The following is a 15598-nucleotide window of genomic DNA, read 5'->3' as shown; positions in this document are numbered from 1 at the left end:
AGTGAGAGGCAGCATGGTTTTGTGAAGGGGAGGTCGTGTCTCACTAACTTGATAGAGTTTTTCGAGGAGGTCACTAAGATGATTGATGCATGTAGGGCAGTGGATGTTGTCTATATGGACTTCAGTACGGCCTTTGACAAGGTCCCTCATGGTAGACTAGTACAAAAGGTGAAGTCACACGGGATCAGGGGTGAGCTGGCAAGGTGGATACAGAACTGGCTAGGCCATAGAAGGCAGAGAGTAGCAATGGAAGGATGCTTTTCTAATTGGAGGGCTGTGACCAGTGGTGTTCCACAGGGATCAGTGCTGGGACCTTTGCTCTTTGTAGTATATATAAATGATTTGGAAGAAAATGTAACTGGTCTGATTAGTAAGTTTGCAGACGACACAAAGGTTGGTGGAATTGCGGATAGCGATGAGGACTGTCAGAGGATACAGCAGGATTTAGATTGTTTGGAGACTTGGGCGGAGAGATGGCAGATGGAGTTTAATTCGGACAAATGTGAGGTAATGCATTTTGGAAGGTCTAATGCAGGTAGGGAATATACAGTGAATGGTAGAACCCTCAAGAGTATTGAAAGTCAAAGAGATCTCGGAGTACAGGTCCACAGGTAGTCAAGAAGGCATACGGCATGCTTGCCTTCATTGGCTGGGGCATTGAGTATAAGAATTGGCAAGTCATGTTGCAGCTGTATAGAACCTTAGTTAGGCCACACTTGGAGTATAGTGTTCAATTCTGGTTGCCACATTACCAGAAGGATGTGGAGGCTTTAGAGAGGGTGCAGAAGAGATTTACCAGAATGTTGCCTGGTATGGAGGGCATTAGCTATGAGGAGCGGTTGAATAAACTCGGTTTGTTCTCACTGGAACGACGGAGGTTGAGGGGCGACCTGATAGAGGTACACAAAATTATGAGGGGCATGGACAGAGTGGATAGTCAGAGGCTTTTCCCCAGGGTAGAGGGGTCAATTACTAGGGGGCATAGGTTCAAGGTGAGAGGGGCAAGGTTTAGAGTAGATGGACGAGGCAAGTTTTTTACACAGAGGGTAGTGGGTGCCTGGAACTCGCTACCGGAGGAGGTGGTGGAAGCAGGGACGATAGTGACATTTAAGGGGCATCTTGACAAATACATGAATAGGATGGGAATAGAGGGATACGGACCCAGGAAGTGTAGAAGATTGTAGTTTAGTCGGGCAGCATGGTCGGCACGGGCTTGGAGGGCCGAAGGGCCTGTTCCTGTGCTGTACATTTCTTTGTTCTTAGAACATAGAACATAGAACAATGTTCTAAGTCACTCACCACCCTGACTTGGAAATATATTGGCCGTTCCTTCACTGTCGCTGGGGCAACATCCTCTCTAACAGCACTGTGGGTGTACCTACACCTCCGGGGCTCCAGTGGTTCACGAAGGCAGCTCATCACCACTTTCTGAAGGGCAACTTGGGATGGGCAATAAATGCTGGACAAGCCAATGATTCCCACATCCTTTAAATTAATTTTTAAAAAACGAAGTTTACAAAGACAAATATAAAGAAACCGTTTTCCATGATTCAGAATGTCATTTAGCCCCTTCACGAGTTACTGTTGGTATTGGGTGGGGTTATATTGGGTGGGGTCAAGGTGGGACAAGGATGCATTGGGTGGGATCTGGCTGTGTGTATATTGAGTGGGATCTGTGTTGGATTGGATGGAGTGTGGGGGGTTTATTGGGTGAGACGCGGGTGTATTAGATGGGATCTGGCTGGGTGGGGTGGGTATACTGGGTGGGGTCTGGGTTGGATGGGGGTTGAAGTTAGAGTCATAGAAAATACGAGCAGGAGGAGGCCATTCGGCCCCTCGAGCCCACTCTGCCATTCATTATCATGGCTGATCATCCAACTCGATAGCCTGATCCTGCTTCCCCCATATCCTTTGCTCCCCTTCACCCTAAGTGTTGTATCTAACTGCTTCGTGAAAACTAGGATACGTTCTTGTTTGCACTGTGTAGTTTTGAGATGGTTGTGTTGTGTTGGGATTGGTTGAATTCTGGTTCGATTGGTTGGGTTAATAAGTAACTCTGTCTGACTGGACCATTGAAATTCAGTCCGGTGGTGATTATTATCAGTGATTAACTAACTGATTGGATGATCTTTTTTAGGGATCTCCTGGTGAACGAGGATCTGCTGGACCTGCTGGTCCTATTGGCCTTCCTGGTCGCCCTGGACCTCAAGGTGGTCTCGGCCCTGCTGGGGAGAAAGGTGCTCCTGTAAGTATCACCCAGTCACTGAGGAGACAGAACGGTCAGACTGAAGTCACAGAGTTAAACAAGGTCACAGAAACCAGCCCAACTGCTCTTTACCCGCCACGCACCTCGCACCCTCGCCATCATCACCCCATCACTCTTCCTTCCATTTACCACATGGGTAATATTCTCCTGGGCCACTCCCTGCGGGGGTGAGTTCCACATTCTCAAAACATGCTGGATTGATTCGAGAATGTCTTCTATTTATCACTCCACAATCACCTTCTCTCCATCTCCCTGTCAAAGCCCTTCAGAATCTCAAAGCCCTCTTTCTATTCTTTTTGGAGAACGACTCCTCCAGTCTGTTAATTTTTTCTGATAATTATAAGCTGCAGTTGTGTTGTCGTCATTTGTACATCTCAATATGGAGGCCAGAACTCTCCCCAGATTCCACAGGGGTTCACTGTCCTGCTTTTCAATTCTATCACTCCACAAATGATACCGTAACAGCCTCCCCGAACAGGCGCCGGAATGTGGCGACGGGGGGCTTTTCACAGTAACTTCATCGCAGTGTTAATGTCAGCCCACTTGTGACACTAATAAAGATTATAATGAGATTATGGCTGATCAGGGGCGAAATTCTCCCCCAACGGCGGGATGCCCGCCGACTGGCGCCAAAGCCGGCGCAAATCAGACGGGCATCGCGCCGGCAAAAAGGTGCGGAAGTCTCCGCATCTTTGGCGGCCTAGCCCCAACATTGAGGGGCTAGGCCGACGCCGGAGGGATTTCCGCCCCGCCAGCTGGCGGAAATGGCGTTTGTTGCCCCGCCAGCTGGCGCGGAAATGCGGCGCATGCGCGGGAGCGTCAGCGGCCGCCGAAAGTTTCCCGCGCATGCGCAGTGGGGAGAGTCTCTTCCGCCTCCGCCATGGTGGAGGCCGTAGCGGAGGCGGAAGGGAAAGAGTGCCCCCACGGCACAGGCCCGCCCGCGGATCGGTGGGCCCCGATCGCGGGCCAGGCCACCGTGGGGGCACCCCCCGGGGTCAGATCGCCCCGCGCCCCCCCCCAGGACCCCGGAGCCCGCCCACGCCGCCTGGTCCCGCCGGTAAATACCAGGTTTGATTTACGTCGGCGGGACAGGCAATTCCTGGGCGGGACTTCGGCCCATCCGGGCCGGAGAATCCAGCGGGGGGTCCCGCCAACCGGCGCGGCTGGATTCCCGCCCCCGCCCAATCTCCGGGAGCGGAGACTTCGGCGGGGGCGGGGGCGGGATTCACGGCGGCCAACGGCCATTCTCCGACCCGGCGGGGGGTCGGAGAATGACGCCCCTGATGTCATAATGGTCAACTTCCCGTTCCTGCCTTATTCCCACGATGTGCCGAAACCACAGTGTGTCTCTAACCCGTATACAATGGACAAATGACCACAAGTTGTTTGGGACAATAATATACTTTTATTCACAAACACATAATTGTTAATATTAATCAATCACACAGCTCTAAGCTAATACACACAAGAAAGCCCTTAACGTAGCTTCCAGGTGACTGGCAGGTACAGGACAGATGTGGCCTTACCTGTGATCCGTCTGGCAGTGTTGCTGGTGGTCTGTGACCTCGGCTCTGATCCTTTCCTCGATGGTGTGGATAGTCTTCCTCTTGGCCGGTGAAAGGATCACCGTTGTTGTGGCCTGTCGAAAGCTGCAGTCGAGAGATTCTAAGTTGGTGCCGCACCTTTTAAGCTGTTTGCTCATCCTGCCCTTTTTGGCGGTCTCTAGGTCATTGACGATCAATTGATCAGGGCTCGATCACCCTGATTGACCAACTCCAAACAGGGCCTTCTACATTGGGTTTGGGTCACTCCGTGGCCATGCCTGCAAGTGTTGTGGCAGGAGGGCCCTTCCAAATAAGGAGTTTAGGTGCCACTGTGTCTGGTAAACCAGTGTGATTGACAGGATAGTTCTGATGCTCCTGGGGTGGCCTGTTCCTGTGTAATGTGCTGTCTCGGCTGCAGCTTGCTTATTCATGGGTATTTGAGCTGCAGCCTGCTTGTCCATGAACTTGGCCAATTCTCCCAGCATCCTTTGCTGGATGCCGCTGCTCCCCGAACCCTTCATTGTTTTACTGATTGAAAATCTGTCTATCTCAGCCTTGAACACACTAAATGACCTCTGCAGCTCTCTGCGGGAAAGAATTCCCCAGATTCAATACTCTCAGAGAGAAGAAATTCCTCCTCATCTCTGTCTCTAATGAGTGACCCCTCACTCTGAGATGCTGCCCTCTGGTCCGAGACCCTCCCACAAGGGGAAACACCCTCTCAGCATCGACCCTGTCAAACCCATTGAGAATCCGCGATGCCTCAATAAGGTCACCTCTCAATCTTCTAAACTCCAATGAGCACAGACCCGACCTACTCAGCCTCTCAAAATAAAATCCCTCCCTACCCAGGACAAGCCAAGTGAACCTTCTATGGAGGAAACATCTAAGGTTTATCTATATCGAAGTTAATTTATCAATAATGTGTTCAATGATTTCAATGTCTGGTGTCCATAGAATTACAGAGCCCCGACAGTGCACAGTAATTACAGAGCCCCGACAGTGCACAGTGATTACAGTGCCCCTACAGTGCACAGTAATTACAGAGCCCCTACAGTGCACAGTAATTACAGAGCCCCTACAGTGCACAGTAATTACAGAGCCCCGACAGTGCACAGTGATTACAGAGCCCCGACAGTGCACAGTAATTACAGAGCCCCTACAGTGCACAGTAATTACAGAGCCCCTACAGTGCACAGTAATTACAGAGCCCCTACAGTGCACAGTAATTACAGAGCCCCGACAGTGCGCAGTAATTACAGAGCCCCGACAGTGCACAGTAATTACAGAGCCCCTACAGTGCACAGTAATTACAGAGCCCCTACAGTGCACAGTAATTACAGAGCCCCTACAGTGCACAGAAATTACAGAGCCCCTACAGTGCACAGAAATTACAGAGCCCCTACAGTCCACAGTAATTACAGTTTCCCTACAGTGCACAGTAATTACAGAGCCCCTACAGTGCACAGAAATTACAGAGCCCCGACAGTGCACAGTAATTACAGAGCCCCTACAGTGCACAGTAATTACAGAGCCCCTACAGTCCACAGTAATTACAGAGCCCCTACAGTGCACAGTAATTACAGAGCCCCTACAGTGCACAGTAATTACAGAGCCCCGACAGTGCACAGTAATTACAGAGCCCCTACAGTCCACAGTAATTACAGTTTCCCTACAGTGCACAGTAATTACAGAGCCCCGACAGTGCACAGTAATTACAGAGCCCCTACAGTGCACAGTAATTACAGAGCCCCTACAGTGCTCAGTAATTACAGAGCCCCGACAGTGCTCAGTAATTACAGAGCCCCTACAGTGCACAGTAATTACAGAGCCCCTACAGTGCACAGTAATTACAGAGCCCCTACAGTGCACAGTAATTACAGAGCCCCGACAGTGCACAGTAATTACAGAGCCCCTACAGTGCACAGTAATTACAGAGTCCCTACAGTGCACAGTAATTACAGAGCCCCTACAGTGCACAGTAATTACAGAGCCCCTACAGTTGCACAGTAATTACAGAGCCCCTACAGTGCACAGAAATTACAGAGCCCCTACAGTGCACAGTAATTACAGAGCCCCGACAGTGCACAGTAATTACAGAGCCCCGACAGTGCGCAGTAATTACAGAGCCCCTACAGTGCGCAGTAATTACAGAGCCCCTACAGTGCGCAGTAATTACAGAGCCGCGACAGTGCACAGTAATTACAGAGCCCCTACAGTGCACAGTAATTACAGAGTCCCTACAGTGCACAGTAATTACAGAGCCCCTACAATGCACAGTAATTACAGAGCCCCTACAGTGCACAGAAATTACAGAGTCCCTACAGTGCAATGAAATTACAGAGCCCCTACAGTGCACAGAAATTACAGAGCCCCTACAGTGCACAGAAATTACAGAGCCCCTACAGTGCACAGTAATTACAGAGCCCCTACAGTGCACAGTAATTACAGAGCCCCTACAGTGCACAGAAATTACAGAGCCCCTACAGTGCACAGAAATTACAGAGCCCCTACAGTGCACAGAAATTACAGAGCCCCTACAGTGCACAGAAATTACAGAGCCCCTACAGTGCACAGAAATTACAGAGCCCCTACAGTCCACAGTAATTACAGTTTCCCTACAGTGCACAGTAATTACAGAGCCCCTACAGTGCACAGAAATTACAGAGCCCCGACAGTGCACAGTAATTACAGAGCCCCTACAGTGCACAGTAATTACAGAGCCCCTACAGTCCACAGTAATTACAGAGCCCCTACAGTGCACAGTAATTACAGAGCCCCTACAGTGCACAGTAATTACAGAGCCCCGACAGTGCACAGTAATTACAGAGCCCCTACAGTCCACAGTAATTACAGTTTCCCTACAGTGCACAGTAATTACAGAGCCCCGACAGTGCACAGTAATTACAGAGCCCCTACAGTGCACAGTAATTACAGAGCCCCTACAGTGCTCAGTAATTACAGAGCCCCGACAGTGCTCAGTAATTACAGAGCCCCTACAGTGCACAGTAATTACAGAGCCCCTACAGTGCACAGTAATTACAGAGCCCCTACAGTGCACAGTAATTACAGAGCCCCGACAGTGCACAGTAATTACAGAGCCCCTACAGTGCACAGTAATTACAGAGTCCCTACAGTGCACAGTAATTACAGAGCCCCTACAGTGCACAGTAATTACAGAGCCCCTACAGTTGCACAGTAATTACAGAGCCCCTACAGTGCACAGAAATTACAGAGCCCCTACAGTGCACAGTAATTACAGAGCCCCTACAGTGCACAGTAATTACAGAGCCCCTACAGTGCGCAGTAATTACAGAGCCCCGACAGTGCACAGTAATTACAGAGCCCCTACAGTGCACAGTAATTACAGAGCCCCTACAGTGCACAGTAATTACAGAGCCCCGACAGTGCACAGTAATTACAGAGCCCCTTCAGTGCGCAGTAATTACAGAGCCCCGACAGTGCACAGTAATTACAGAGCCCCGACAGTGCGCAGTAATTACAGAGCCCCTACAGTGCGCAGTAATTACAGAGCCCCTACAGTGCGCAGTAATTACAGAGCCGCGACAGTGCACAGTAATTACAGAGCCCCTACAGTGCACAGTAATTACAGAGCCCCTACAGTGCGCAGTAATTACAGAGCCCCGACAGTGCGCAGTAATTACAGAGCCCCGACAGTGCACAGAAATTACAGAGCCCCTACAGTGCACAGTAATTACAGAGCCCCTACAGTGCACAGTAATTACAGAGCCCCTACAGTGCGCAGTAATTACAGAGCCCCTACAGTGCACAGTAATTACAGAGCCCCGACAGTGCACAGAAATTACAGAGCCCCGACAGTGCACAGAAATTACAGAGCCCCGACAGTGCACAGTAATTACAGAGCCCCGACAGTGCACAGAAATTACAGAGCCCCTACAGTGCGCAGTAATTACAGAGCCCCTACAGTGCACAGTAATTACAGAGCCCCTACAGTGCACAGAAATTACAGAGCCCCTACAGTGCACAGAAATTACAGAGCCCCTACAGTGCACAGCAATTACAGAGCCCCGACAGTGCACAGTAATTACAGAGCTCCTACAGTGCACAGTAATTACAGAGCCCCTACAGTGCACAGAAATTACAGAGCCCCTACAGTGCACAGCAATTACAGAGCCCCGACAGTGCACAGTAATTACAGAGCTCCTACAGTGCACAGTAATTACAGAGCCCCGACAGTGCACAGTAATTACAGAGCCCCTACAGTGCACAGTAATTACAGAGCTCCTACAGAGCACAGTAATTACAAAGCCCCTACAGAGCACAGTAATTACAGAGCCCCTACATGCACAGTAATTACAGAGCCCCTACAGTTGCACAGTAATTACAGAGCCCCTACAATGCACAGTAATTACAGAGCCCCAACAGTGCACAGTATTTACAGAGCCCCTACAGTGCGCAGTAATTACAGAGCCCCTACAGTGCACAGTAATTACAGAGCCCCTACAGTGCGCAGTAATTACAGAGCCCCTACAGTGCACAGTAATTACAGAGCCCCTACAGTGCGCAGTAATTACAGAGTCCCGACAGTGCACAGTAATTACAGAGCCCCTACAGTGCACAGTAATTACAGAGCCCCGACAGTGCACAGTAATTACAGAGCCCCGACAGTGCACAGAAACTACAGAGCCCCTACAGTGCACAGCAATTACAGAACCCCTACAGTGCGCAGTAATTACAGAGCCCCGACAGTGCGCAGTAATTACAGAGCCCCGACAGTGCACAGTAATTACAGAGCCCCTACAGTGCGCAGTAATTACAGAGCCCCGACAGTGCACAGTAATTACAGAGCCCCTACAGTGCACAGTAATTACAGAGCCCCTACAGTGCGCAGTAATTACAGAGCCCCGACAGTGCACAGTAATTACAGAGCCCCGACAGTGCACAGTAATTACAGAGCCCCGACAGTGCGCAGTAATTACAGAGCCCCTACAGTGCGCAGTAATTACAGAGCCCCGACAGTGCACAGTAATTACAGAGCCCCGACAGTGCACAGTAATTACAGAGCCCCTACAGTGCGCAGTAATTACAGAGCCCCTACAGTGCACAGTAATTACAGAGCCCCGACAGTGCACAGTAATTACAGAGCTCCTACAGTGCACAGTAATTACAGAGCCCCGACAGTGCACAGTAATTACAGAGCCCCTACAGTGCACAGTAATTACAGAGCCCCGACAGTGCACAGTAATTACAGAGCTCCTACAGAGCACAGTAATTACAGAGCCCCTACAGAGCACAGTAATTACAGAGCCCCGACAGTGCACAGTAATTACAGAGCCCCTACAGTTGCACAGTAATTACAGAGCCCCTACAATGCACAGTAATTACAGAGCCCCTACAATGCACAGTAATTACAGAGCCCCGACAGTGCACAGTAATTACAGAGCCCCTACAGTTGCACAGTAATTACAGAGCCCCTACAATGCACAGTAATTACAGAGCCCCTACAGTGCACAGTAATTACAGAGCCTATACAGTGCACAGTAATTACAGAGCCCCGACAGTGCGCAGTAATTACAGAGCCCCGACAGTGCACAGTAATTACAGAGCCCCTACAGTGCACAGAAATTACAGAGCCCCTACAGTGCGCAGTAATTACAGAGCCCCTACAGTGCGCAGTAATTACAGAGCCCCTACAGTGCACAGTAATTACAGAGCCCCGACAGTGCACAGTAATTACAGAGCCCCTACAGTGCACAGTAATTACAGAGCCCCTACAGTGCACAGTGATTACAGAGCCCCTACAGTGCACAGTAATTACAGGGCCCCTACAGTGCACAGTAATTACAGAGCCCCGACAGTGCGCAGTAATTACAGAGCCCCGACAGTGCACAGTAATTACAGAGCCCCGACAGTGCACAGTAATTACAGAGCCCCGACAGTGCACAGTAATTACAGAGCCCCGACAGAGCACAGTAATTACAGAGCCCCGACAGAGCACAGTAATTACAGAGCCCCTACAGTGCACAGTAATTACAGAGCCCCTACAGTGCACAGTAATTACAGAGCCCCGACAGTGCACAGTAATTAAAGAGCCCCGACAGTGCACAGTAATTACAGAGTCCCTACAGTGCACAGTAATTGCAGAGCCCCGACAGTGCACAGTAATTGCAGAGCCCCGACAGTGCACAGTAATTACAGAGCCCCTACAGTGCACAGTAATTACAGAGCCCCTACAGTGCGCAGTAATTACAGAGCCCCTACAGTGCGCAGTAATTACAGAGCCCCTACAGTGCACAGTAATTACAGAGCCCCGACAGTGCACAGTAATTACAGAGCCCCTACAGTGCACAGTAATTACAGAGCCCCTACAGTGCACAGTGATTACAGAGCCCCTACAGTCCACAGTAATTACAGAGCCCCTACAGTGCACAGTAATTACAGAGCCCCTACAGTGCACAGTAATTACAGAGCCCCTACAGTGCGCAGTAATTACAGAGCCCCTACAGTGCGCAGTAATTACAGAGCCGCGACAGTGCACAGTAATTACAGAGCCCCTACAGTGCGCAGTAATTACAGAGCCCCTACAGTGCGCAGTAATTACAGAGCCCCGACAGTGCGCAGTAATTACAGAGCCCCGACAGTGCACAGAAATTACAGAGCCCCTACAGTGCACAGTAATTACAGAGCCCCTACAGTGCGCAGTAATTACAGAGCCCCTACAGTGCACAGTAATTACAGAGCCCCGACAGTGCACAGAAATTACAGAGCCCCGACAGTGCACAGAAATTACAGAGCCCCGACAGTGCACAGAAATTACAGAGCCCCTACAGTGCGCAGTAATTACAGAGCCCCTACAGTGCACAGTAATTACAGAGCCCCTACAGTGCACAGAAATTACAGAGCCCCTACAGTGCACAGAAATTACAGAGCCCCTACAGTGCACAGCAATTACAGAGCCCCGACAGTGCACAGTAATTACAGAGCTCCTACAGTGCACAGTAATTACAGAGCCCCTACAGTGCACAGAAATTACAGAGCCCCTACAGTGCACAGCAATTACAGAGCCCCGACAGTGCACAGTAATTACAGAGCTCCTACAGTGCACAGTAATTACAGAGCCCCGACAGTGCACAGTAATTACAGAGCCCCTACAGTGCACAGTAATTACAGAGCTCCTACAGAGCACAGTAATTACAGAGCCCCTACAGAGCACAGTAATTACAGAGCCCCTACATGCACAGTAATTACAGAGCCCCTACAGTTGCACAGTAATTACAGAGCCCCTACAATGCACAGTAATTACAGAGCCCCAACAGTGCACAGTATTTACAGAGCCCCTACAGTGCGCAGTAATTACAGAGCCCCTACAGTGCACAGTAATTACAGAGCCCCTACAGTGCGCAGTAATTACAGAGCCCCTACAGTGCACAGTAATTACAGAGCCCCTACAGTGCGCAGTAATTACAGAGTCCCGACAGTGCACAGTAATTACAGAGCCCCTACAGTGCACAGTAATTACAGAGCCCCGACAGTGCACAGTAATTACAGAGCCCCGACAGTGCACAGAAACTACAGAGCCCCTACAGTGCACAGCAATTACAGAACCCCTACAGTGCGCAGTAATTACAGAGCCCCGACAGTGCGCAGTAATTACAGAGCCCCGACAGTGCACAGTAATTACAGAGCCCCTACAGTGCGCAGTAATTACAGAGCCCCGACAGTGCACAGTAATTACAGAGCCCCTACAGTGCACAGTAATTACAGAGCCCCTACAGTGCGCAGTAATTACAGAGCCCCGACAGTGCACAGTAATTACAGAGCCCCGACAGTGCACAGTAATTACAGAGCCCCGACAGTGCGCAGTAATTACAGAGCCCCTACAGTGCGCAGTAATTACAGAGCCCCGACAGTGCACAGTAATTACAGAGCCCCGACAGTGCACAGTAATTACAGAGCCCCTACAGTGCGCAGTAATTACAGAGCCCCTACAGTGCACAGTAATTACAGAGCCCCGACAGTGCACAGTAATTACAGAGCTCCTACAGTGCACAGTAATTACAGAGCCCCGACAGTGCACAGTAATTACAGAGCCCCTACAGTGCACAGTAATTACAGAGCCCCGACAGTGCACAGTAATTACAGAGCTCCTACAGAGCACAGTAATTACAGAGCCCCTACAGAGCACAGTAATTACAGAGCCCCGACAGTGCACAGTAATTACAGAGCCCCTACAGTTGCACAGTAATTACAGAGCCCCTACAATGCACAGTAATTACAGAGCCCCGACAGTGCACAGTAATTACAGAGCCCCTACAGTTGCACAGTAATTACAGAGCCCCTACAATGCACAGTAATTACAGAGCCCCTACAGTGCACAGTAATTACAGAGCCTATACAGTGCACAGTAATTACAGAGCCCCGACAGTGCGCAGTAATTACAGAGCCCCGACAGTGCACAGTAATTACAGAGCCCCTACAGTGCACAGAAATTACAGAGCCCCTACAGTGCGCAGTAATTACAGAGCCCCTACAGTGCGCAGTAATTACAGAGCCCCTACAGTGCACAGTAATTACAGAGCCCCGACAGTGCACAGTAATTACAGAGCCCCTACAGTGCACAGTAATTACAGAGCCCCTACAGTGCACAGTGATTACAGAGCCCCTACAGTCCACAGTAATTACAGAGCCCCTACAGTGCACAGTAATTACAGAGCCCCGACAGTGCGCAGTAATTACAGAGCCCCGACAGTGCACAGTAATTACAGAGCCCCGACAGTGCACAGTAATTACAGAGCCCCGACAGTGCACAGTAATTACAGAGCCCCGACAGAGCACAGTAATTACAGAGCCCCGACAGAGCACAGTAATTACAGAGCCCCTACAGTGCACAGTAATTACAGAGCCCCTACAGTGCACAGTAATTACAGAGCCCCGACAGTGCACAGTAATTAAAGAGCCCCGACAGTGCACAGTAATTACAGAGTCCCTACAGTGCACAGTAATTGCAGAGCCCCGACAGTGCACAGTAATTGCAGAGCCCCGACAGTGCACAGTAATTACAGAGCCCCTACAGTGCACAGTAATTACAGAGCCCCTACAGTGCGCAGTAATTACAGAGCCCCTACAGTGCGCAGTAATTACAGAGCCCCTACAGTGCACAGTAATTACAGAGCCCCGACAGTGCACAGTAATTACAGAGCCCCTACAGTGCACAGTAATTACAGAGCCCCTACAGTGCACAGTGATTACAGAGCCCCTACAGTCCACAGTAATTACAGAGCCCCTACAGTGCACAGTAATTACAGAGCCCCTACAGTGCACAGTAATTACAGAGTCCCTACAGTGCACAGTAATTACAGAGCCCCTACAGTGCACAGTAATTACAGAGCCCCTACAGTCCACAGTAATTACAGAGCCCCTACAGTGCACAGTGATTACAGAGCCCCTACAGTGCACAGTAATTACAGAGCCCCTACAGTGCACAGTAATTACAGAGCCCCTACAGTGCACAGTAATTACAGAGCCCCTACAGTGCACAGTAATTACAGAGCCCCTACAGTGCGCAGTAATTACAGAGCCCCTACAGTGCACAGTAATTACAGAGCCCCTACAGTGGACAGTAATTACAGAGCCCCTACATGCGCAGTAATTACAGAGCCCCTACAGTGCACAGTAATTACAGAGCCCCTACAGTGCACAGAAATTACAGAGCCCCGACAGTGCACAGTAATTACAGAGCCCCGACAGTGCACAGTAATTACAGAGCCCCTACAGTGCACAGTAATTACAGAGCCCCTACAGTGCACAGTAATTACAGAGCCCCTACAGTGGACAGTAATTACAGAGCCCCTACAGTGCGCAGTAATTACAGAGCCCCTACAGTGCACAGTAATTACAGAGCCCCTACAGTGCACAGAAATTACAGAGCCCCGACAGTGCACAGTAATTACAGAGCCCCGACAATGCACAGTAATTACAGAGCCCCTACAGTGCACAGTAATTACAGAGCCCCTACAGTGCACAGTAATTACAGAGCCCCGACAGTGCACAGTAATTACAGAGCCCCGACAGTGCACAGTAATTACAGAGCCCCGACAGTGCACAGTAATTACAGAGCCCCGACAGTGCACAGTAATTACAGAGCCCCGACAGTGCACAGTAATTACAGAGCCCCGACAGTGCACAGTAATTACAGAGCCCCTACAGTGGACAGTAATTACAGAGCCCCTACAGTGCACAGTAATTACAGAACCCCTACAGTGCACAGTAATTACAGAGCCCCGACAGTGCACAGTAATTGCAGAGCCCCGACAGTGCACAGTAATTACAGAGCCCCTACAGTGCACAGTAATTACAGAGCCCCTACAGTGCGCAGTAATTACAGAGCCCCTACAGTGCGCAGTAATTACAGAGCCCCTACAGTGCACAGTAATTACAGAGCCCCGACAGTGCACAGTAATTACAGAGCCCCTACAGTGCACAGTAATTACAGAGCCCCTACAGTGCACAGTGATTACAGAGCCCCTACAGTCCACAGTAATTACAGAGCCCCTACAGTGCACAGTAATTACAGAGCCCCTACAGTGCACAGTAATTACAGAGTCCCTACAGTGCACAGTAATTACAGAGCCCCTACAGTGCACAGTAATTACAGAGCCCCTACAGTCCACAGTAATTACAGAGCCCCTACAGTGCACAGTGATTACAGAGCCCCTACAGTGCACAGTAATTACAGAGCCCCTACAGTGCACAGTAATTACAGAGCCCCTACAGTGCACAGTAATTACAGAGCCCCTACAGTGCACAGTAATTACAGAGCCCCTACAGTGCGCAGTAATTACAGAGCCCCTACAGTGCACAGTAATTACAGAGCCCCTACAGTGGACAGTAATTACAGAGCCCCTACATGCGCAGTAATTACAGAGCCCCTACAGTGCACAGTAATTACAGAGCCCCTACAGTGCACAGAAATTACAGAGCCCCGACAGTGCACAGTAATTACAGAGCCCCGACAGTGCACAGTAATTACAGAGCCCCTACAGTGCACAGTAATTACAGAGCCCCTACAGTGCACAGTAATTACAGAGCCCCTACAGTGGACAGTAATTACAGAGCCCCTACAGTGCGCAGTAATTACAGAGCCCCTACAGTGCACAGTAATTACAGAGCCCCTACAGTGCACAGAAATTACAGAGCCCCGACAGTGCACAGTAATTACAGAGCCCCGACAATGCACAGTAATTACAGAGCCCCTACAGTGCACAGTAATTACAGAGCCCCTACAGTGCACAGTAATTACAGAGCCCCGACAGTGCACAGTAATTACAGAGCCCCGACAGTGCACAGTAATTACAGAGCCCCGACAGTGCACAGTAATTACAGAGCCCCGACAGTGCACAGTAATTACAGAGCCCCGACAGTGCACAGTAATTACAGAGCCCCGACAGTGCACAGTAATTACAGAGCCCCTACAGTGGACAGTAATTACAGAGCCCCTACAGTGCACAGTAATTACAGAACCCCTACAGTGCACAGTAATTACAGAGCCCCGACAGTGCACAGTAATTACAGAGCCCCGACAGTGCACAGTAATTACAGAGCCCCTACAGTGCGCAGTAATTACAGAGCCCCTACAGTGCACAGTAATTACAGAGCCCCGACAGTGCACAGTAATTACAGAGCCCCTACAGTGCGCAGTAATTACAGAGCCCCTACAGTGCGCAGTAATTACAGAGCCCCGACAGTGCACAGTAATTACAGAGCCCCGACAGTGCACAGTAATTACAGAGCCCCTACAGTGCACAGA

At 50.1% G+C, this 15598-nt stretch overlaps 1 protein-coding gene across 1 annotated transcript in view; it reads left to right on the top strand.

The window, feature by feature from the left end:
- Positions 1-15598, top strand: part of col11a1a (collagen, type XI, alpha 1a) — a 1142395-nt gene that overhangs the window by 852494 nt on the left and 274303 nt on the right. Inside the window, 1 exon segment of the mRNA XM_072510277.1 lies at positions 2138-2245. Coding sequence (XP_072366378.1) covers positions 2138-2245 — 108 coding nt within the window.

Source organism: Scyliorhinus torazame, chromosome 7 (assembly GCF_047496885.1).
Source record: "Scyliorhinus torazame isolate Kashiwa2021f chromosome 7, sScyTor2.1, whole genome shotgun sequence".
Lineage (NCBI taxonomy): Eukaryota > Metazoa > Chordata > Chondrichthyes > Carcharhiniformes > Scyliorhinidae > Scyliorhinus > Scyliorhinus torazame.
Note: the sequence above shows the minus strand (reverse complement) of the source record. Positions and strands in the feature narration are given on the sequence as shown.